The 25,757-nt window shown below is 36.4% G+C and overlaps 1 protein-coding gene across 1 annotated transcript in view; it reads left to right on the top strand.

Moving 5' to 3' along the window:
* LOC109837635 (serine/threonine-protein kinase EDR1-like) overlaps nt 6,386-25,757 on the top strand; it is a 63,137-nt gene continuing 43,765 nt past the window's right edge. Inside the window, 1 exon segment of the mRNA XM_020405960.1 lies at nt 6,386-6,930. Within this exon segment, the coding sequence (XP_020261549.1) occupies nt 6,532-6,930 (399 nt within the window). The 5' untranslated portion in view covers nt 6,386-6,531.

The raw sequence follows: 25,757 nt of genomic DNA, 5'->3' as shown, positions 1-25,757 counted from the left end.
ACTGGTGCATGAGTCTAAACTGCCCCCTTACACTCCAACTGGTGCATGAGTCTAAACTGCTCCTACCCTCCGACTGGTATACGAGGTTAAACTGCTCCCTTAAATCCAAACGCCTCGAAAGGCTAAGGATAGAGGAGAAATTTTAGCATTGAGCCTAAGAGAGACTCCTCGACAACTTACCATGCTAAGGGCAAGAGCATGGCTAGTCCAACTCAAACGGCAGTTGGTAAAGACAAATCAAGTCCGTTGATAGCTGAGGGTTTGCTCAAAATCCTAGAAGGCGATCATCAGCTGCGAGTGAAGAGCAGGGATCACTTTACGGGACTTCATATCCAAAGTGTTCCAGACCCCATGCGGCCTGATTCAGGTCTGAAAACTTTGGAGGGGGTTTTGTAGGCAATAAAAATTGCCTTTAAATCCTTATCAGAGAAGTTCAGAACAAAACTGCTAAAACCTCACCCGAAATAGCGAAAAAGGGGAAAACGCAGATATCTCCCAAACCGTAAGGAATTTGGCAAAACGGAGGAAGCGAATCGGCTTGGTTCGGATGGCTCCATCTCGTCGAGATAGGCGATTTTCATATATAATTCGTCCAATTCCGACTTACGGTTTGAAAGTTACGGCCTATTCTTCAATCCATGCTCAGGAGCTCGCCTGCAACTCAAATTCGCCTGCAGTCCCAAATCCGCCTGCAGACCCAAGTCTGCCTGCGCACCTGAGCTCGCCTGCAAACCCAGTTCGCCTGCTAGCTCGCCTGCAGACCCAAGTCCGCCTGCAGTCCCAAACTCACCTGCAGACCCAGTTCGCCTGCAAGCTCGCCTGCAGACCCAAGTCTGCCTGCAGTCCTAAGCTCGCCTGCAGACCCAAGCTGCAGACTCGCCAGCTCACTGTCAACTGCCCACTTGGAGTATGGGAACAGTTACATCAGTGGTCAAATCCCACAAATCAAGGGAGAGGGCACAATACTCCAGGCCCGTCAGATGGCCGTCCACAGTACGAATGAGCGGACAGGCGCCGAAACAGCCTGCACCCTCATAAATGCGGCTCACCTCAGTTGTCCAGGTGAAGGGACGAGAGCCGCCAACGCTCGGTGGTTGGTCAGATCCACGCAAGCATCTGACAGCCGTTGTCACGCATACGAGGAGGGGCTTTCCCACTCCTATGTAGCGTGATGCAGAGCACAGCTCTTCGAATGACCATTGACGGTACGAATGAACAGCAGGACGTCTCCGAACAACGTGTGGTCACATCCCATAATTCAAGGAGCAGTCAAGCTATCTCCCTCACCTCTATTAGTGGTCAAATCCTATGAATCAAGGGAGAGCCCATGCCATCCCTTGCCTGTTAAAACCCATCTTCAGCAGCATGAAGAAGGGGGATTGGCCGTTGCATATTCTGCTGGCTAATCTCCCAAAGGTTGAACCTGGACCTTTGCCAAAGGCTCCCTCATTTGAGAACCGAAGCTCCGGCTCCGGCATCAACTTCGATCGGATCGTCCAAGGGAAGCAGACTCGGCACGAGCACCGAGCGAGGCATCCTATCGCCACCTAAAGTCCCCACACAAAAACAAAGAGGGCCTTCCCTCTGCTTCTGTTGTAAATATTTGATTTGTTAGTTTGTAATAAGCTTTCTTATAAATACAAACGAAACTCCTTCCTTCGGAAGAATCAAATTTTCACCCTACACTCATCGGCATGATTACCGAAGCAATCTATCGTGTGTTGGCACAACTTTCCAGGTATAACATTGTTGTCGTCAAACAAACACGTTTCCTTTTGAGGTTTTAATGCTTTGTTAGCGTTCTCAAGAGTCAAACGTTTAGAGCCATGCTTTCGTGAGCGCGGGGCCTCAACGGGCTCTTGGACAATGACTCGCAATCTAAGGCAGTCAGTTATAGGAGTTTTCCCATTATACGAAGGCTCTGACTTGTTGCGAAGGCATGTGCAACCCCTAGCTTGACAAGTTGCTCGGGTTCATTCAATGGACCCAAGCATTATTTAACCTGAGCTTTACCTCGATCCTCGTGTAAAGGGCAAAGATGATGTGCCATCGTTATTTTGGATCAGGAGGGATCCACACTGTCATGAGGCTTCATTGGAGGTACAAGATCCATCATAATAGAAACGAGGGCTGTCGAAGACACGAAAGTAGTCGCGGAGCTAGCTCTTTGGGCGAGACAACCATTGGTGTCTCGGCCAGGTGCGAGACAACCATTGGTGTCTCAGCCAGGTGCGATACATCTTTGGCTGTCTTAGCCAGGTGCGAGATAGCTTTGGCTGTCTCGGCCAGGTATGAGATAGCTCAGGCTGTCTCGGCCAGGGGTGAGACAGCTCAGGCTGTCTCGGCCAGGTGCGAGATAGCTCAGGCTGTCTTGGCTACAAGAATTTCCTATTATCTCCCGACTTAATTTTCACATAGTTTTGGACTTTGGAATCCAAATTTTGCCAGGGTTTTGATGGTTCCTTGGCGACTTCTTTCTTCTGCAACTCTCGAGCCTTCTGCATAAGAATTTTCACATGCACAAGGAGTGCGCGACGCTTTTGGATGTGCTCCTCAAGGGTTGAATAGGTCCTTTAGACTTGGATCCATTCATTCATTGCTGGTTTGGAGGAGGGGTTATTTACCTGCTGTTGAGGCACTTGGCGGTTCCTAAATTTCAGATCTGACTGATAACAAATCATGTCTATCGGCTACGCCTTTGGCGTGCTCTCTTTGATAGGGTTGGAGCGCCTTCAGTACTCAACTCCTTGATTGAGGAGGAGTTCATATCTGCAACTCCTACTTTATTGGACGCCGGAGGGGCGTTGCGAGATGCTACTACAGCAGTAACATGGGCGTTAATCTTTCTACGCTTGTGAGAGGAGGAGGATCTGAAGAAGGAAGACGACAAATACTCCTTGAACTTCTGTTGCTCGAAGTCGTACTCGACCTCTTTGCCAACTAGGATCCGGATCTGAGGTTGTGACACTACTGCCTCGGCAGAGAGGCTGTTGACTCCCACTGTGGTCGCCAGCGTGTTTGGTTCAAAAGTTACCTTTTTCATTATCATTGAACCTGCTACAATTGTTCATCGATTACAAATTTAAAAAATAGAAAAGTTGAACTTTTTATAAGATCTCCTTATACAATGAAAAATAAAAGATTATAACTTTGTCAAATAATACACAGATCCTATTTATTAGTCTCTGTTTGCATGAGATATTTGCATGTACTGGGAACGTCAATATCCATGGACCGCCATGGATCGATCCAGTTGATCGGAAGGCTAGAAGTTCGTTGCTTCACAAAGGAAATAAGAACAGAAGTGATAATCTCGACCAAGCGAGATTCCGACTCTTCTCGAGGTCAAGTCCAAGTCTGATCTGAAGGAAAGGGTGGACAGGGCTTCAAATTATTCGAATTGCTCTTTCTTTATGCTGAGATTCGCCAAGATCTGTTAGCCCTCTCTGAAATTTCGTGGAATGCACTCACAAAACCCGCAACACCTCGCCCTCTTTGATAAAAAATCGCCCCATGTGAAAGAAAGCCCTAGGCTTGTATTTATAGGGCTTCAGATGCAGGGTATTTGGATAAGAATGAATAATTTGACCATATATTTAGTTGACAATAGCCTAACCATGTTTATGGATGATATCAAGTCAGTTGGGAACCTTTGGAACGAAGAAATCCCGAAAGAATCACCCAAAAACGCGTTTTGGGAAGTCAGGTGCACGACAAGTCCTGGTGTCCTGCGGGGGCGTAAGACACCATTTGGTGTCCCGCGGGGGCGCGGGTCACCAAGTAGTGTCCCGCGCGGTCGTGGGTCAGTTCAAGATTTAGCTATTTTTTGGCCTTCCGGACTTGTATTTTCCGTCACTTTGTGTCTTTTGTCATTTAGTCGACTTGTACGCTTTGCTGACTTGCTTCGTACGCTCGTTAGCTTCTTTATGGCTTTGGATGATCCTCTTTTGCTCGGATAATCCTCTCCGACTTAGATAATGATATTCATCGTCTTCTCTTCATCTCGAGCTATATTCGGATACCTATATGTATTTTTAGGCGCCTATACTTTCGTCTTGGTCCTTCGAGAGAGATCGAGTGATGATGCCTCTCGACTCGGACTGCTGAGTGAGGACGCCTCGAATATCTAAGATGGCTCGAGTGTAGATGTCTTTTGAGTCGGTCTTCTGAACAGGGATGAGTGAATATGACTTTCGAGCTGGCCTTTATAAGACAGGTCGGGTTGATATCCAATTGATCATGACACATGTCGCTTTCTGAGTGAGATTTACACTAAATGGTTTCTATGATATAACATTTATGAATTTTATCCAAAGGATTTTTACAAACCATCCGCTGAAAGTTTCTAAAGTTGTAAATAACCACCAAAATTTTTTGCAAAACCTCCTCTCCCCCAACCCCAGCAATTGTACTCTAAACTTAACATCAAATGGGTAAACTTAACAACCAACATTCAAAATTAACATTCATTGTATAACTCAATGGTTATGCTATAAACTTAACTTACAATGAGTAAAGTTAATATCAATTATGTAAGATTCATAGCTAATCCTTCATAATTCACAATCAACCCATACAATTATAAGTTTGTATAATTTTAATGTTTACACACGAGATCTCCATGATGTTTTCTTTATACATGATATGTTATTATCACAGCATAATGAACTACATTTCTCTTTAGCATTTCATCAAACGCTTTACAAACAATCTCTAGACCACCACATACCATGTAACCATTTATCATACAATTCCAAGAAACCAAATCCCACTCATCCATTTCAATTAATAATAAACTAGGCAAGCTCTCATCTATCACTAAGAAGTAAAATAACATAATCCAATTATGAAATTTGTTTGAGAGAATAATGGAAGGGAGAGGAGAGGAAGTCGTAGGTGGTTTTTGAGGAGTTAGGTTTGCTCAGTTCGGAGATCGGCGGTGGAGTTGGCGATAGTGAGGGAAGAAGAGGGAGTTTGACAAAGAAGATGACGATCTTATCCATTATGCGGGAGAGTTTAAAGGGGGAGAGGTGGTGGTTGACGGAGGAGAAGATGGCGACGAGCTCAGAGGAAGAGATTTTATCGTCGCCACTAGGGTCGAACTTGTTGAGGATGTGCTCAAGGTCAGTGGTGGTAGATGAGGAGGAGACGATTGAAGGAGAGAAATAAAGAGATGACGAACCCTGGAGAGGGTTAAGTTGGAAGTTTGAAGGAGGAGAGTTGAGCGAAGACAAGAAAGGGAGGAGGTGGAGATCGAAGATGAGAGAGGAAAAGGGCTGAGCGGGGGAGGAAAGAGAGGATAAATCTTACAATGACTATGGAGTCCATTGAGAGAAAGGGGCTGCAATTATGAGGGGCAAAATAGAGATTATTTTGGATTTTCCCTCTCTTTTTAGTTGACATAATATTAGAAGCTTATATAGATTTTGAAAACATATTTAAGACTTTGCACAATAGAAATTGTACGAGGAGCTGGAGCACATAAAATTTTATTTTGTAGAATATTGACACAATCCACTCCTCTATAATTAAAGGAGAATCCAAAGAATCAATGTTTATACTACAATAAATACTATAATACTTTAGCATGAACAGTAAAACAAATCTAAGTTACTGTTCATGCTACAGTAATTTGCTGTAGCATAAGCAGTAACCAAAATCTGCTCCGCCATACTTGAAGTTACTATTTATACTATAGTGATTTACTGTATCATAAACAGTAAATCAAATCAAATGTATTAAAACTTGAATCATTCTTTAAGTATAGAGGAGTAGATACGATTTCTAAATCAAATGTATTAAAACTTGGATCCTTTTTTAAGTATAAATGAGTAGATTTGATTTGTAATTTTAAGCATACAATAAGTAAATCAAATATATTAAAACTTAGATGGTAGTAAGTACAAAACGTAATGCTTAAAAAAATAGAGGGACATGTTTTATACGGGTGTGCACACTATTTTATACTATTCTTCAGTCTTTTTTGGATTCTCACGTTTAAAACTAAAAAAAAAACTCCATTTGGAGCACCGAAGCATGCTCCAGCCCAGCGACCAACAAGAACACGGCGCGCCCCCTCCACGTGAGCCCGGACCTCCCGGCAACCCAATAGAGCACACGTCACCAGAGCCCACGTGCACTAACTCCACCCAAGTTGGCGGGCCCCACATGTCAGTGTCCCTTAAACCCTACCAAGTCACCATCCCACTTCCCAACTTGCCAAAATTAACTGGGCCCACGCATCCGCTCTATATCCGGTAAGTTTCCAACCAGCCGGAGTCAAAACTCGTCGTCTTCCCCCCTCTCGACCTGCTACAGCCAGTGAACCGGTCAGAGTGGACCCCGCTCCCTCACTCACCCAATTAACACCCAAGTTGCCGACTTCCCCCCTCCTCCAGCGAGTCAGCGAATCTTCCCCTTAAAATATTGCAAAGCGGAAAAGGTTTTAAGAATTGGGTTTAGATTATTTCTTTAATTTTTATAAGCTCAACGAGAGAGAGAGCGAGGGTTTCGTCTTCGATCTGATGCTTGATGTCGAAGATGAAGCATCTACTGCGGAAGCTCCACATCGGCGGCGGAAGCGGCGGAGGCGGAGGGATCGATCACAACCAGCCCGATCTGCTATCGGCGGCCGATCTAGGAGTGGTGTCGGAGGCCGGTAGCGGATCAAAGTTGGATCTGGTGACGACGTCGGCGACCGTTGGGACGGCGGGGACTGGGGGCGATTTTAGTTTGTTTGAGGAAGAGTACCAGGTACAGTTGGCGTTGGCGCTGAGCGCATCGGATCCGGATGGGGTGGAGGATTTGGACTCAGTGCAGATGAAGGCGGCAAAGAGGATGAGCTTGGTAAGCTCCGCTACAGCGGAGGCGGGGGTTGGGAGTAGGGGAGGGGAGCAGAACGCTATGGAGTTCTTGTCACTTCGGTATTGGGTTAGTTTTTTTTTCTTTTAATTGATTGGATTGAAATTTTTCTGAGTTTTAGGATTCTTTTGTTGATTTCTTATAGATGTACTCCGAAGTTGGCTGTTAATTGGCATTTCTGAGCCTATAAAACCTTATGCTGTGTCAATCTGAATAAAATTAGTATTGTGAAGTATTATGCTCATCTGCCATCTATTTAGAGACTACTAGTTAGTATTGACGGTGATGTTTGATTTCCAAACCTCAAAATACATAAATTAAAAACCTCAAAACCTTTCAAAAAGAATGATGACTTAATGTGTGTAGTGTCATGCTCTAAGATCTAGTGTGGTCAGATATTGGTGTGCAAATTTAGTGTAGCTGATTTCAAGATATGTACCGACATGGGTTTCATTTTTTTATTAGCATGATCACAAACGGAGCAATATTTATATAATTGAACATGTTCTGTTAAGCAACATACCTACAAGTATACCCCTAGATCTTCTGTATGAAGGTGTATCAAAGAGGTCCAAATTTACCTATGAAAACTACTGTTTGTTGCCTATGTGCCCCCAATCTACCAAATTTACTTCGAAGCTAGACATATGCAAATTTAAACCCCCAAACTTTCCCACATTAGTTTTCCCCACCCCTCACTTAACATTGTGGGATTTATTTCTGTAATATAGTAATGCTAAATACCCTCACATTTGTTAGTTAAGGTTAATGGGAGTTGCATAAACCCATCTCAGAGGTTTCTAACTTGCCGTTGCTTATAGTTCATTGGACCCTCAACCCTCTCTGAACCTCCCCAAGAACCGAATAAGATATCACATTTAGTGTTTCTCCACCAAAGAGATCCTTCTCAATCAATAAACTTTGAGCGTCTTCTCTGGGCACATTGGTCTAAAGCATATCGTACGATGTAGATAAGTGGAACAAAGCTTTCCCAAATGGAATCACAATAAAGGAGCACTGTGAGATCCATTAACAATGCTTTTATTACCATGCTAAGCACCTTGTTTCTAGGATTGTCCACAACCACAGTCTAACAAGATCTCTAGATGATATAAATAGAGAACAACAAGCACTTCATTTTTGTAGATATTCAAATCCTCGACCATAATTGTTTCTCATTTGTATGCAGTGGCATTGCAGATAAAGGTTATGTAACATTGACATTTTGCGCATAATCAACTAATTTCTTCATGGTCTCTCCAATCCTAAGCTTTGGATTCGCTCTGGCCCTAGAATATAATTCCTGAATAAGGAATGGCTTTTGGAAACCAAAGTAGATATCAAAACTATAGGTTTTTTTGCATATATACCCTTCAAATCAATAATATTTGCAAATTTACCTCTAAATCTTGATATTTACAAATTTATCCTCAAAATCTGATGTTAGTTATCTAACAGAATAATATATTATTGACTTTTATACCCGTTACTCTAATTTTGACCTTTATAACCCCTAACGCTTGCCCAATTCTCTCTCTGCCATGTCCTAGCCCACAATATTTTTATCTTGCGATTGAAGAAGTGGTAGGGGCCAATTGCGACCACATGGGTGGTGCACATGGGAGTGAGCATCAATTTGAGGTACCACTCATTTAATGTGGTGGAGTTCTTGAAAGCGAGATAGATGTCGATGTTGGTGTTCAGGACGACGGTGGTATTGGCAATAACTAAGAAGGATATAGAAAAATATTTGTTTGCTAATGAGTTGCCAATACACAACTAATCCTACATGCCACTCTAATTGACATTTAACTCATTAATTGAACTACATTGATGAGTTTGCAAAAGGTGATAGGCGTGGAGAAGGTTGTGAAAGTGGAGTTCATATTGATGCATTTGTCGTTTTATCCAAAGCACTTGTTGTTTTGTCTGAGTAATGATTTGGAGGTAGACGACTATGTTTTGGTTTAGTCTTAGGGGCTGCTTGGTTCCATTTCCATAAAGAATATGATTAGGAAAAGAGTGTTTTTTTTTGATTCCTTCCTAATCTATAAATATTTTAAGGATAAATTTTAATTGTCATAAAATTCTTTGATTTCCTATTTTTTGATCTTTCGATATTTGGTTCATAACATGAAAATATGGATTCTTACTTTATAGACAAGCTTGAATTCCTATTTTTTTGTTTGGTCTGAAATGAGAAAATTTATGAGTAAATGAATGACAACACCAGATAAACTTACTACTCCTAGTAGACAAAAATTTCACAAATCTTGAGTTGGGGTAATCTTACCCGTTTGCCAAAATCACCAACCGAAAAAAAGAGTGCAACGACTAGTTTGAGACCCTTGGAGCTTATAAATGTGGATTGAACTCTCATTGTTCAAGTGCATCCCTCAAAAAGCCATTATATCAAATTCTCATTGTTTGCAAGGTTCATCTCTTCCATCAATATGATATCAAAAGAATGCCCTCTATCATATGAAATTTAGTGCTATTGTAATCTCCAAATACCCACAAAAGTATGCAAGTATGGGAAATAAAGGGAGGTATTATTGGGGCTGTGCAAAATACCCAAATAAAGAATGTAATTTTTTTGAATGGGCTCATGAAGGAGGAGAAATAAGCAACCAAGGAATCCAATTTGTCAAAGAAAACAAGTTTGGAGATATATATGTTTTGAAATCGAAGAGGTTGAAAAAAGATTTGAAGCTCGTTGAAAAAACAACTCTAAACTTAGAAAATATATCATATATGCAATCTTTTTAGTAATATTTTGTATGATTTTAATTATCGTAAACCTCATGTCATGTACTCGCAAAAACTATTGATATTGTAATAAAAAAATTGAAATTCAGTATAAAGGAAACTATCAACACAATTTTAGTGATATTGTATGGCTTAGAAATAGGTCATTTTGTCAAAATTGATTGCCTTATGTATAACTTACAAGTTTATTGTAGATTGCATTCTAATGATGGATTGCCTCATATAAACATTGTTGTTTCAATGTAGGTTGCATTCATCAAAGAGTACCTTATCTGAACAGAAATACTGTAAGTTAGATTACATTCTCAATAATAGACCATCATCATTGCCAATCATCTAAAATAGAGCTTCAAAAAAGAACCGTTTAATAAAACAATCCCAATAAATAAGGGGGTATATAACACGGGGACAGAAAGCACCAACAGAGAAACTGACCAGCAAAACAACAAGGAGCACAAAGCTCCAACAATGAAAGCACCCAGAGAACTGAGTCGCAACACCTAAACGAACAGAAAGCACCAGCAAAGAAAGCAACAATAGAGAACTAACCAGCAAAACAACAAGGAGAAGAAAGCTCTAGCAAAGAAAGATCACACAAGAACTGAGCAGCAACACACAAGTGAACAAAAAGGATGAGCAAATAAAGCACCCAACAGATAATCAACCAGCAAAACAAGGAGCAAAATGCTTCGGCAAAGAAATTCATAAAAACTGGGTAGCAGTACACAAGACACCAGCATATAAAGCAGAATTGAGCAGAAAACCCCATCAGATAAAGCACCCAATACAGAATTGAATAGAAATATAGCAAGGTGCTCAAATCGCTAGTTATAAAGCACCCAAGATAGAACTGAGTAGAAAACCATTAGGGTGCACCAATCACCGGCAAATAAAGCACCCAACACAGGACTGATCAGAAAATTATCATGGTGCACAAATGGGCTCATATATTGTGTATATTTGGCCTTAATCAATGCATTACCTTAATCATTCCATGTGCAATATAGATTGCATTCTTACGAAGGTATGTCTTACCTGTACATTGTAATTACAATGCAGGTTGCACTGTCTTCAAAAATTGCCTTACCATGCGCAAAGCGCACAACGATGCACGCGCCTCACTGAATTGAGACGCATAACTCAAACTAATATTTTCTAACATAAGACAAAGAATCATATAAGCAACATTCTCAGCTTTCTCTTGAACCGAGGGAGATGCGGAAGTGGAAGTCAAAAAATTATAAGTAGTTTTCGAGTGAGAACCATAGCATTTCGTTATTCATTGGTAAGTCAACTTTGATTCTCTATCAACCAACCAATAATGTGAGATCTTTATAAATTGTCATATAAAAAGACTAAGAAGTATAATTTTACCTACTAAATCACGAAAGAATCTAAATTAGCAATTTAGCATGCATAACATAGAGAAGTTCGTAAGTTTTTACAAATTACAATGCAAGATAATATCCAACATAAGCAAAAGTCTACGAAACAAAATAAGCAAGTAGCAAAATTACAGTGTCTAGTCATCCTCATCATCATCGTCATCTAACTGAAGTGGAATTTCCTCATCCTCAGTTTCCTCCTCTTCTTTATTGAACTCTTTTTCATCCTCGGAGTCTGGCTCGCTCCTAGATTACGAAGCAATACCACTTGAAGATCCTCGAACCCTAACAGTAGACCTTAAAGTTGGTCTAAAATTTTCTTCAACTCCCGTTGCTTCGCTTACAACACCCCATCTAAGGTCATCCTCCTCATCCACCAAGTCATTCTCCGCATAGTTGCCCTCTCTAATTTGATCTAACAACCACTCGTTTCTTTCATCTATACCAATCAACTTGATTGGATCGACAATATCTCTGTAGTCGAATCTTTTCTTCATAGCTTGATTATATTTACAATATACTAGATTTTGCAACCTATTGTGATCCAACCTATTCCTCTTGGTGTGTATCTGCAACTCATATAAAGTCAAATAATTAAATTAGTACTTGAAATCCTTAATTCTATAAGTATATTTTTATTCAATTAATAAAAATTAAATATACGTGTTCAAAAATACTCCAGTTTCTTTCACACCTAGAGAAGCTACAAGCGAGACTAAGGATCCTTATAGCAAGTTCCTGCAGAACTGGAGTTGCTGCATCGTAAGAATCCCACCAATCAACTGTCAAGATACATAAAGTGATCAATATGAGTATACGATAAGTTATTTAACTAAAAAGTATGTGTACATAATTGATATATGTTACTAGAGGATTTCTTTTCTCGGTTTCTAATAGCTATAGGCATACCAAATAGATTCCGTGCTTCTTTGTATAAAGTTAACTCTTGAGAAATTTTGTCTTGATCTTGTTGGGGCACAAGCTTTTGAACGACCTCCCCGAGGCCTTTCATGATCTCTTTATCGGCTTGAATGTTGGGGTAGACATAGAAAAATGTTGGATTAAAGTAAAATCCCGCAGCATGCAAAGGATGATGTAATTGAACATTCCATCTCTTATCAATCATCTCAAATACCTTCGAATATTTACTTGCATCATCACCAAAGGCTTTTGCAATAGCCTCTTTGGCTCTATCCATAGCCTCATAAATAAACCCCATGGCCGACTTCCTCTCGTTATCAACAAGCTTCAGAACACGAACAAGAGGACCCGTGAGCTTGAGAACACGAACAACATTATTTCAAAAGTTAGTCATCTTAACCGTCCTCTCTACCGTTTTGCCCTTTGGATCTCTTGTCCACTTGCTTTCCACCCACTTTTCGGAGCAAAACATCTTAGATTATTTTTCTGCCTATGGATGTTTGATAAAGTCAAAAATAAAGTGGCAAATCGCGTCGCTTCCGGTCTAAGAAGCTCTCGAGCGTTGATTTGATCTCTCATCAACCTCAAAACCCAACCATGTGAATAAATGAAACCCGTCAACTCCATAGCACGACTCAAGGTCATCTTCACGAATGATCAATGTTACATTAAACGCTGGGCGCTTCTAGGCGTCGGACTTGGCGTCCAACGCTTAGTCGCCTAGGCGGGCGCCCAACGCTTAGTTGTCTAGACGGGCGCCTAAGCGGTTTCTGGACGTTTTTTTTCTTCATTTAAGTGGTGGTTGTTGAGGTTTTGCTGAAGGTCGAGGAGATAGTGGAGGTGTTCATATTTGAAGGCTAATGGAGTTTGGAGGACGTATAGGTCACGATATATAAAATCACAATCAAGATCTATAGGATGCAATCCACGTAAGCAGACAATGCTCACCTAAACCCTCGTAATATCTAGGTGGGTAGCCTAAATACCGCCTAGACGCTAGGCGCTAGTTAGACGGCTTAGGTACCGCCTAGGCCTAGGCGTACGCCTAAACGAACTAGGCAGATGTTTTTTAAAACAACGCGAATGATAGTTTTTCTATATCCTTAAGTATGAGATTGAGACAATGAGCAGCACATGATGTCCAACACATATGAGGATATTCATCCATCAAGTATTTGCCTAGAATCAACAAACATGCATCTCATTAGGATTCAATCATTCAATTTAAAGAAACTAGAAAGCACATCAATCAATATCAAACAAATTAAATCAAATCTAAAATTTCATATCGGCTAATTTGTGACTAGCATGATTGTCTGTTACAATTTGCACAATATTCTCCGACCCTATCTTCTTAATCTCCTCATTTAAGATCTCGAACATCATCGCACCAATCTTGATCTTATCGGAAACATCAATAGAGGAAAGAAATACCGTTTTGTAAAGAGAGTTCACAAGAAGATTTATCAAAGTCCTTTCCTTTCGGTCAATCCAACAATCCGACATAAAAGAGTATCCTTTTTTGGCGCAAACCTATTTATGAGATTGCATGAGATCTTCAGTGTACTGCTTCTCCTTCTTAAGCAATGGCTCTCGTAATTGGTGGAATGTTGGAGGTGACAAGTTTGGCTCAAAAGGCCCCATCGACTTCAACATAATTCTGAAGGACCTAAGTCGTGCGGCATTAAAAGAAATTCCCGCTTGATACCAACAACAGGTAATATCTTGATGCACTTTAGCAACTGCTTCTTCGTTGAGACCTTTAATGGTTGTTTGCCGTAATTTTTACCTTCTATCATCTTTGGCTACCTCTGTGCTGGGTCAAATGAGAGAAATGAATCCATAGGCCCCTTCCTCTTTGTTGTAGACCCCACACTTCCCCTTCCTCTTGTAGATAAGGAAGATGATCTAGAAGTCAATACACACCCTTTCCCCTGTTCCTAGTTGCTTGTGCTTGTTCAACTTCAACCTCGTCAACTTCATCTATTTTAAGCATGTCATCATATTCAAGATCCGGCATGTAATTTTTCACGGCTTGTTGTCTTCTAATAATTGCTTGTGTTTTGTCATAATCCTTAAGCTCATCAACCACATTCAAAGGAACTTCATCGCAAAGAGAAACATTTTTACGTCGCCTCGTCGTTCCAATAAGATGCTCCTTTTGCCTTGATATGTCGCCATTGGTGATCTTATTACAACCAGGATTTATGCACGTGCAATGCACGTGATTAAATATTATGATTAAGTATTTTTGACTTATTTCATTACTAAAATTTGTTTCTCAGTTCCACTTCGATTGTTTTTCTCACTTATGTTTTCAAACTTTACTATTGTGATTATTTTTTTAATGTTTGTTTGAATGGGCTACACCAAATTTAAAATTTTCATGTAATAATTGAATTGACAAGAAATAATTATAATCTAAAGCTAATTTAAATTTTCGCGTTATTTAGATCGGCATGAAACCAAGCTTGACTTAAGAAGGTATAATGTTGTAAAAGTGAAAAACACTTGAAAAGATAATGTTATAAAAGAAGGATGAATAATTAAAGCTAATAAGACAAGATGATTAATTAAAAGTGAGCTAGAATAAAACTAAAGAGAATATAAATTTTGTTGCTAATCACTGATAGACTTTAGAAAAAAATCATAAAATAAAGATTAATGCTAACTCTATTACACTTTTATATGATAAAAGCATCCACATAATCATATAAAAAATTAAAGAGTTCATGAAAATCACTTCTAAAGATTCCTGATTTTACTCAAAAAATTAAGCTATTTTTAAAAATATTAAATAATTTAAAATTGTGTTGTATTTATAAAGAGCATTGATGGAGATGCTTTTGTTTTAGCAGCTTATTTTGAATGAGCCCTGCATGTTAGCTTTAAAGTGTAATATTTTTTCTTTATCGTGTTATATGGATGTTTGCTTGGTTTGCTTCTCTATCTCTTATTTCTTCAATAAGTTAATATATTATTAACACAATTTACGATGACATGTATATCTTTCATACAAATTTGAGACATGTATAAGATGAATTTTATATTTAGTGGCCTTTAATAAGAATTTTAGTTGTAAAATATGTTACCTTCATATTTAAAGATCTTAAAATCTGACAGTACTATTACATGCTTGCCTTTGATTGTGTTCTTAAAAGTTGATCTTTCGTTGGTAGTCATATCCCCAAATAAGGATACTTGCAGAGTTGTGTCACTATATAGAGAAAAGAAAAATATTAATTTTAATTTTTTTACTTACATTATGATAACTAAGTATCATGTGCATATGTTTTGTCCATTATAGTCATTTTTCTCATCTTATCTAGTTTATTATATCTCGTAATGTAGTTGATCAATGGATTCACTTTAGTTTCTATTGCAAGATTATTTATATGAAATTTTATATTAAGTTTATGATTCCTTCAGTATTTTTAGAATAAAGTATGAAAATTTATAAGTACTTACTAATTTTTCTTGTACTTTTCATGAATAATGTTTTTTTAATTAGGACATAATTGTTCAATATGTTCTTCAAGGAGAACTCGATTAGTGCATCTTTGCTCGATATGCTTTTTATCAATGTCGATTCAGGTGATTCATGAATGATTTTGAATTTTGAGTTTATTTTCTTCACTTCTCCATTTGAAATAAAAACAACTTAGTTCTTTTAAAGGATATATCTGAACTTTCTGATAGGTTTGTCCATACATAACTCATTGTATTTTTTTACTTTATAAATAAATATTATCAACATTAGTGATAAATGTTTATACATTATAATCAATTAATGCTAACCTGTTATATCTTAATGTAATAATATCAAACATTTCCTCTTTTCTTTGCCAAATTTCAGTCTTTTTGTGATTTAAACTTTTGAGGGTGTGTTTTGCAAATTTTAAACTTTAAAAGTATTTTATATAAATTTTAAATTTTAAGTTGGGCGCTTATAATTTTTATGTTTTATGTATTGGTGATAAGTTTTTAAATGTTAGAATATTTCTCGTAACTCTGAAAATTTGAAGGTATTTTTATAATTACTAAATTTTTGGTTTGTTTTTTAAAAATTTTAAAATTTTAGCAATTTGTTGATAATTTCTAAATTTGATGTGTACCAGTTATAAGTTTTAAAATTTCAGAAATTTTTAATAATTTTTTCCTTTTGAGAGAGTTTTTGTAAGTTTTGTACCTTTGAGGTTATTTTTTTACTAATTTTAAATTTCTATGTGCCTAATGGTGATCCCTGGAATCCATTTATGTTTTTGCTAAGTTGAAATCTCTAAATTTTAGAATATTTTTTATAATTTAAACATGGCTAAATGACATTTATATACCTTATTGCTTTGCTCTTGTAGTAGTTATATACCCTAAGTTACAAAACATAGCAAAAAAATGCCCTGAGTTGGTAACTGTTTAAATTTAGCTAACGGTGTTAAAAAATACATGAAAGGATAATAATGTCTCTCCTTAAGAATTAACCCCCCAACATAGTGAAAGCTTTTATTTTCTACTGTTACCCATATTAAAGAAGAAGAAGTTAGAGGACACGAAAAGAAGAAGATGATAAAAATAATCTAATTTGCGGGGGATGAGGGTGGGTGGTAGGTAATACAGTAAATAATACAATAAATGAGGGTAAGAAGTATTCAAGTTGGTCATAGGTCCAGCACGTGGGAATATTACAGAGAATATTCTCACAGCTGGTTAACAGAATGTACCAACTTGCAAATTTTTGCCAACTCGGGGTATTTTTTTGCTATATTTTATAACTTAGGGTATATAACTGTTTCAAGAGCGAAACACATAGGGTATATAAATATAATTTAGCCTTTAAACTTTTGAGGTTATTTCTACAATTTTTAAAATATCGAGGGTGTTAATTACAAGTTCTAAATTTTTAGATATCATGTTTGTTTTTTTAAGTTTTAAAAAGTTAAGGTGTTTTGTGTAATTTTAAACTTTTAAGGCTATTATATGCAAAATTTGAAACTTTTGGGTTCTTTTATAATACTTCATCTATTATAATATGTTATTTATGTATAATTTCTTAATCTTATTTTTTCTATATTTTTGAGTTATAGGTAGTTCATATGGAGTTAATATAGGATATAATTAGTATTTGGATAGATTACGATTTAAGTGAAATATTCAAAATAACTTTTTTTAAATTGTTGACCTATAGATAGTTCACGTGGAATTAGATAAGATATGATTAAAATTAGAATAGATTAGGATAACAATGTAATATTCAAAAAAAGTTAAGGGTAATACTGACCATAGAAAGATTTTTTCAAACTCGTGCTTTTAAAGGGAGTGATAAATGCACTTGTGTTTGTTGGAATTTCCTTCCTCAACTAGAGTAGTGTACTTCTAAGTTTATTAGTTACCTATACCCAAAATTATGAGAATATCAATTTAAATCATCAAATTATGCTAACTGAATTTTTAAATAACGAAAAAAATATATATTAAATAACTAAAAAGAAATATATATGTAATTAAGTGATTAACAAACATGAAAAGAAAGAGTCTAGTATGTAATTAACAATTAAATGAATGCTTTGCGTAACAAAAGTTCTCAAAAAGAGTCTAATATGGAAAAGAGAAATTGTCTATAACATGATATAAATATGTAAATATGTAATCGTATAAATTATTTACAAAAAGAAGAAAGAAGAAAACGAAAAAGAGAAAAACTAAAAAAAATTAGCCTAATTTCGCGTCGTCGTCATCGTCGGCCGACACGTTGGGGTTGGGGAGTGAGAACAGAGAGGGTTTGAGGAGCAACCACTGTGAGAGAGGAGAGAAATAGGGAAGATAGCTTGAAACCCTAAAACATAAGGGTTTAATGAAATATGCGGGCATCGGACCCGAAACCCGGTTTTGTTCACATAACCCAACTTACTGCGCACTCGATATGCCCGACGCAGTTGCTAGACGCATACGAGGCGCACGCCAGGCGCGCGCCTCGCGTGCCTACAACCCCCGCCTAGCACCTGGAGCGCGCTTGGCGCGCGCGCCTCAATAACACTGATGCAGGTTGCACTGTCTTCAAAGATTGCCTTACCTGAGTATTGTAGTTGAAATCTAGTTTGCATTTTTAGAATATTAAGTCTCATCATAGCCCAAAAACATTAAGGAACAAAGAAATGTATACTAAAGCATGTTTAAAAGCTCAAATTATGTTTAGCTGGTTATTGCCATCAATATATTCCTGCGCCAAATGTAAACAATCTCTCATCATGTATTAGCACCAAGTTATAATACAACATGAAACAAGTTACAATAGATCATTGTAGCAATTCATCAATTACATGCCATCATAAATTAAAGGCAAGAGCGTAGCAAGCTTGTTTACATAACATCATAGATTGCAACATATAAAGTTTGCAAATAACAAAAGAATATGTGCGTAGCTTGCAATATATGTGCACAAACACAATGTGTACTCGTGCACAAACAAAAGTATGCACCAAAATCTGATCAAAGCACAAGAAGTTAGCTGATAGGCCAACCTTGATCCTTAATTAGGTTGGTGATGTACCTCCTCTGAGCTTTCTTGGTTTTTATAAAAAATCTTCTACCATCAAGTTCACTGTCATATAAATGATCTAACACATTGTCGAGAAATTCATTAGAATATTCATGACTATGATCCTTCAAAGCTGCAGCCAACTGCTCAATTCAATGATTTATGTGTTGATTTCTAATTAACTGAGACATTGACTCAACAAAGGAAAAATATCATTTCATCATCATGACTCGATTTCCTAGATTTTTTGTTTGAGGATGACAACAAGTGGTCTTTACTTTTAGATTTATGGTTAGTGGTTTTATTATTATTATTAGCATCAGATTGAGGTTCAGTTTCACTATTGTCTGGAATCACACTATCATCATCACGAATAGGTATGAACCTACTAGACCTAAGGTTCTCGTTGCTTAGTAAATTCACCCCTAGCATGGTCATCACCCCTGATCACTTGTAAATTCTTGAAGTGAGGAAGATACTTGTTTATGTATTCTTTGAGCCTAGAATTGTTTTTATCCTCCATTGAAAAATAATCACACTGTTTATAGGATTACATACAAATATGTACATTAATTGTATAAATTACTAATGGCATTATTTTTTCTGAAAGAAAATATACCCGAGACCATGTTTTCAATGTCTCATCATCTAGGGTAATAATTTTAGTTTTCTCATTCCACCTAGCACCACTTATGTGAATGCAAGCGTTCATGTCATTAAATTTGGTTCTCAAGCATTTCAAGTGATTGATCACATGAACATGAGTGAAATCAGATATGAATTGCATGTTTATCTTCATAGTTGCCATTTTATAAGCTTTTACCTTGAAGTTCTTATCTGGCTCAAACTCATCTAGTGCTAATTCTACAAGATAAGGTATAAGGACCTCATCATGCACTGGTAGCCAAAACTTATTAGACACACTTTATCGAGTTCAACCTTATTGCGGGGACCTTTTTATTATATGCCAATTTCTTTCCTTTTTTCATACGTGAAGTATCCTCCCTATCATCAATTTCGTGAATTTCTTTCCCAACAAAATCACCAGTGGTTGGTTAAAACTGATGAGGACCCCTACTTTGAGTACTTATGTGGGTAAAAGCAAACCTTAAGGACTGTTTAACATGCTCGTGTATGAAATTGGTTGTTGGGTCATTCCACTATAATTGCCATCGTATGGTGGGAATGGCGAGAAAGTATGAGGAGGTGAAGTGGAAGGTTGATGTTAATAAGACATGAAGTTCATGTTAATGCCAATGGAAGTATTTGACATTGCATTTGAAGGAGATGGAGCATTTTAATTTTCTGCCCTGTTCTTAGCCATATTTATACATATTGTAAACCACGGATATATCATTTTTAAAGGAATTTAAAAGAACAATATGTGATAGTCATGCATTTTAATACAATTTAAAAAGCAATATATGATAGTCGTGTTTTTCATACAATTTAAAAAATAATATATGATAGTCATGCATTTTTTATGCAATCTAAAACACCATGAAGAGTTACAAACATTAAAAATCACAGTAAACTATCATGGATAGTTGCAAGCAAAGTCTCATATAGTACAATTAACTCAAAACTACAAATATGTCATATTACATTACATAAGAAGCATAATAAAATCCAATAAGCAACGAATAACAACTCAATTTAAGCCACTCTCAATAGTATTATCATCTTTATACTTTGCACAATAATCCACCCACATTGCCCAATCAATTTGATCCCTGAGCTCTTTCCATTCAATTTTTGCATCACGATCCTTTTTTTGTGTCCTAGTTTGAGTATAGTTCACTATATTTGAATCATCTTCATTTGTCACTTCTCCATTATCTTCATCAATAGCTATATTCTCATTTAAAATATCATCATCTGGAGCTTCTAAGGCAATAAAATTATGCAACACGGTATACGCTAACATGATGTCTGCTTGAGTGGGAAAGGGATAATTAGGGTTTCCCGAGAGAATTTTAAACCGGTTCTTCAAAATACCAGATGTGTATTCAATTTTTGATCTTAGAGATGAGTGCCTTGAGTTGAATAACTCTTTTCCATTATTTGGTGTCCTACCGATGTGTTCTTTTAAATGATATCGCATAATACCACGATACGGGGATATGAAGTCAAGCATGGTGGTTTATCCAGCGTCACATATGTAATATTTCCATTAAATAAAACAATGATTTACGAACTCATTTATCGACAATTATTTAATTTATTATTCAAAATATAAATAGATGAAATAATACCATCATAAACTCTCAGTCCGTAAGGTTAGGGTCTCAACACAACGTCATGTAATATCCTATAGTCATTTGTTGCTTCCTCCCACCCAGCTAGTACATATATGAATAGTTTATTAGGGGTGCAGGTCGCTAAGGCGTTTTGTGTCACACTTTTGCGCCCTCTAAACCGTGCAAGTAGGTTATTGGGTAATACTACTTCAACGTGTGTGCCATCTATCATACCAATGCAGTCCTATAAAAATTATGCATTATAAAATATTCAATAATGTATTTAACTATTTACTTAAAATTTTAAGGTAGAGAAATTTTTTTTATCTTGAAGTAAGTAAAATAGTTTGGATTGTTTGCAATCTCTAGAGGAACTTCATTAGGAGCTTGCTTCATGTAGCGATTATGTAATCCATTCATGGTTTGTAGGAATTTATTGAAATATTTACTAACTGTTTCTCCAGATCTTATAAACTCGATCCTTATTATTCTATTTTTAGTTTTATGACCCACTATACTTAGGAACATAGGGAGTTATTCTTTGACTTGCACATGTCTTGTATCCTTTAAGAAACCATCTCTCTCATTATTTTTGTAAGTTTAAAAAGCCCATTGGTCTCATTCTAATATAAGACCGACAACTATCACTATAGCCTTCCAGATGTTTGAAGTGAGCATTTCTGCAATATATATTTTTTATTTTTTCTTCCCTTGATTGATTAAAAACTGACTTGCGTCTAGCATGCATTCACAAAAGACAAGTTATTGTAACTATGGAAGAAATAATTGTATTAGCATACGTCCTCTTTAATTGTTCTTCCACTACATTATCCTACATTCATTGCAAAATTAATATTTGGCAAGAAGTTATTTTTTCCATTTATTCAAGACTTAACTTTAATTAAATAGCTAATTCATATATGGAAAAACAAGGAAGGATAATGAAATCTTAAAGCTATTATTAATTATCTAATAGGCAGTGACATAACCCACCATTATAAATTTTTAATGTTTTTTCATTTTGATTCATATAGAACATGCATCTACAATATGAAATTCATAAAATACAATCCAACAATTGTAATTTCAGCGCATTGACAATATACATAAAAACTCTAAATATTGTAAACAACATGCATTTCACACAATGTCATTCATGTAAAGATTGAAGTGATCCGTTTCGACAACAAGTATGTAATATATGACAAAATTTAATTTTAGACACTTTAAATTAAATCACAACATCAGTAATTCAACAGAACATAATATAAATAATTTAATACCTTTAATTACAGAAATTTCTAACAAATTACTTTCGAAGATTTATTTTCATAAATTACTAAAAAATTATCAGCTAATAAAATAGATTATTTAAGAAAATTTTGACAAAATCATGTAAAGAACGAAGTGCACCCATGATCACAACAGAATAAAAAAAAATAGGGATTCAAGAATTATACCTCCGATTGCAAAGGCATGGCTGCAAATAAGAAGCGAAGGATTAAGATCCAAACGCATCAAATCTTTAAAAAAAACCCTAAGAAGTACAAACCCAACTCACACTCATCATCAATTTTAGATATACAGATGCTTCTGCGATTTTGAAGCTCAAAATCTACAGATCTAGTCGAAAATAGGAGAGGGTGAGAGGGGCGCGAACATCAGAGTAGACGCGAAATGAAATTAGCGGGTGAGCGAAAATAATGGAGGGAGGAGGATTCTAGGGTTTCTGAATAGAGAAAATCATAAAAAGGGAAGAATCAGAGAGGGTTGATGTTTTTTATTTCGAAAATAAGTCCATGTCAGTTTTTTACACCAATTCCGCCCAAAACCCCAAGATTTGGGTTTCTACAAAACACCCCACATTTCTTTGGCTTTATAGAAACCTTCATCTAGAAAATATTTGTGAACCAAATATTGTTTTAGGATATTAGCAGAAAAGTTCATTTACAAAAATACCACTGTTAGGTAGGAATCCTATTCCTAAGATTAATTTTGGGTGAACCAAACGGCCCCTTGGAGGTTTTGGGAATATGAGATGAATTTACTATTAAAAAATATTTTATTTTCTGGTGACGACTATTCTTTTGAAGAAAGCAGGAAGTAGAAGAAATGGAGGTTAGAGGTGGCAGGGGAAGGTTACAAATTTTAAAGTTGAGAATTTGGCTATTGGAGAGTTTTTAATTAAATTGATTTAAGTACTAAATAATTAAGAAGGGGTAATTTAGTCAAATTAATCAGTATCCTTAAGTCTAAGAGAATATTACGGAATATACTAGGTATATTTGTAACAATGGTATAAATTGGGCAATGTTTTAAATATTGCCTGATAAACCAATAGTATTGGCGATTTATTGGCTTTGGGGCCTTCTGCTATGATTAGTTGGATTTTAAATCGGTTATCATTTTTAGATATTTATTGCCGATAATGCGGCGATAAAGTGAGTTATCGGCTGATATTGTCGGCCCATAAATCAGAATTATCGGTCTTTGGTTTGAGTTTTGATTTCGGGCAATGTGCACCTATTCAATGCGCTTTAAACTAAACCTGACTCGAGTTTCTACCATTGGTTAATGATCCTAAACATAATTTTTTACATCTTGGTATGTTTATATTTCATTAAGTATGGTTAAATTACATGTTAGAATATTATATTATGTACATCACCATCTGGTAATATCACTCCGATAAATACTATTTATCCCGATATATCCCCGATATTCGCTATCCGATATGGATTTTGACCATGATAAATCCTTGATAACTGATATTTAAAACCTTGGCTAGGGGTATATTTATCCATTGTTGAAGATCTAAGTGTAAATTTACAAATATCAAGATTTAAGGGATAAATTTGCTAATGTCGTAAATTGAGCGGTATATATATATGCAAAAACCTCAAATCTATATTATGAACATGAGAGGAACTCTTTGATCCATTGAAAATAATCTAATTTGAGAGGAAATGTGAAATCCTCTTAAAATGAGATGATAAGGTAAAGTTGATAAGCTTTTAATATATTAGTGGGTGTCATTCTCTTAGCCACCACACAGCAGCAGATTTGATTCCCACTTATGGTGAACCTAGCTTAAGCCCATTAAAAAAACTTATCAACCAAAAGTGAAAAAATAGTTGTCTTATTTGCTTTAAAAGCTCGTTTGCACTCTGACGATCAACAATATCCAAAAACATGGATACAACGGATCCATAGGGTTCTTAAATCTACTCTCTCTCTCTCTGCTTCTTCCCTCTAGCCATTATTGATCCTTTCAAGTTCTTGCACATTTCATTTTGTAAAGATTCTCAAAAAGTAACAACTCATTGTTACAGTTCTTGCCCTTATAATGTGACATACCTCATGGTTTCCTCGGAGGTAGAAAGGACTGCAGATTGCACCAAACTTAGAGCATCATTGTTAGGGTTTGTTCTCTGTCTTGATCCTGAGATAGTTTAGTTGAGTGATGACGTAGAAAAGTAAATTTCACCTTTCACTAATTTAAAAACAACGACATTAATTAGGAGGATTATCTTTATCCAATGTGAGATAATTGTTTGGTAAATTATCAAATGTTTAGATTTGGAAGTTTTGCGAGTACAGGCTTTACAATAGATTTTTTTTGGTGTTTGGGGGCGGGGGGGTGTTAGCCAAAAACCTAAAAACTAAAACGTTATCCATGAGCAACTTAATCAACATCTTCATCCAGTACTCAACAACTTCATCCAACAATAACAAGAGTTAAAAAATATCCATATAAGTTAAAGCAATATTCTGACAAGTAAGGCCACTAATCATATAGATTAAAAATATATGAAAGAGATCCAAAATACCTATAAAAACTAAAGCTTATGCCCCCAAGAAACTTATATCAGCAACTTCCTCTAGTACTTAACTTCCATCCAATACAAACATTAGTTCAAATCTACAGAAACTCCAAATAAAGCATTTTCATCATTGAGGTACTAGCTCATAATCTTTCACATATATCTATCAGTAAAAGCCAACTATTATTTCAGTTCCTAACTAATATCATATAGCATGCTATTGAGTATATGCTACATATCCACAGCTTTAGTTCAACCTAAAATGACACATCCAAGTTTTATTCAAGTTTATAACCCATACTCAGATATATATGCCCACAAATGTTAATTCATAAGCATGGATATTTGTTCTTTTGAGTGATACCTAATGGTTTGCCTCTAGAAATGTGATCCTCTTGATATGTTCGATCCATGATCAGCTATGATTGCAGTTGAGCACATCACCCGACAAGTAACTCAACCCCCCTTAGGATATAGGTTAATAGTAATTATATTCTTGTATTAATAAGGTACAAGGTACTAGGAATAGTTAGTTTAACAAATTCCCTTATGCAAGATGCAAAGTTCACTATAATGATTGCAGTCACATACACCTTTTGACCGATGCTAAAATACAAAACCACCAAAGTTCACAGTAGTTTTCCAAATTTTAATCACAGTATAACTTATGATGTTTGACCTAATGCAATTGAGATCATGGTTCTTGAGTTTTGTAGATATAGGTGCAATAATGATAAAAGCAGGCTGACAAACTTGGGTTGTCTGTAGAGAAAAGTTTAAAGGTGGCTAATTATTTACTTGGGGAGTCAAGACTTATTAAAAATAAATAAAAAAAAGAATTAGCTAAACTGAAGGAATGAGAATAATAGGCTTCACTGCTGTAGTTGTAATAGTATTTCTGTAGCAATACTGTTATGTTAGAGTACATTTATTATTGTTTTTCTAAATTATGTACAGTTTTGTTTTATGTATTGTTTATTACTTTACTTTCTTCGGTAGCTTTTCCACTCATCTGAACATAAGATTCTCATATTCATAAACAAGTAAATGTGGAAAAGAAGATGAGAGAAACAATATAAAATGAAATGGAGGTTTGGAAAGGGGAAGACATATTTGTAGAAGGGTGCCACCCACAACTCATGGCAGAGCTCAAGTAAGTTTGAAAGTGGTTATGGATCTCACTATTATAGCGCAACCCTTGCACACTGCCAATTGGTCAAACACA

This window comes from Asparagus officinalis, chromosome 1 (genome assembly GCF_001876935.1).
Source record: "Asparagus officinalis chromosome 1, Aspof.V1, whole genome shotgun sequence".
In the NCBI taxonomy this organism is placed as follows: domain Eukaryota; kingdom Viridiplantae; phylum Streptophyta; class Magnoliopsida; order Asparagales; family Asparagaceae; genus Asparagus; species Asparagus officinalis.
This window is presented reverse-complemented; position numbering and strand designations above follow the sequence as displayed.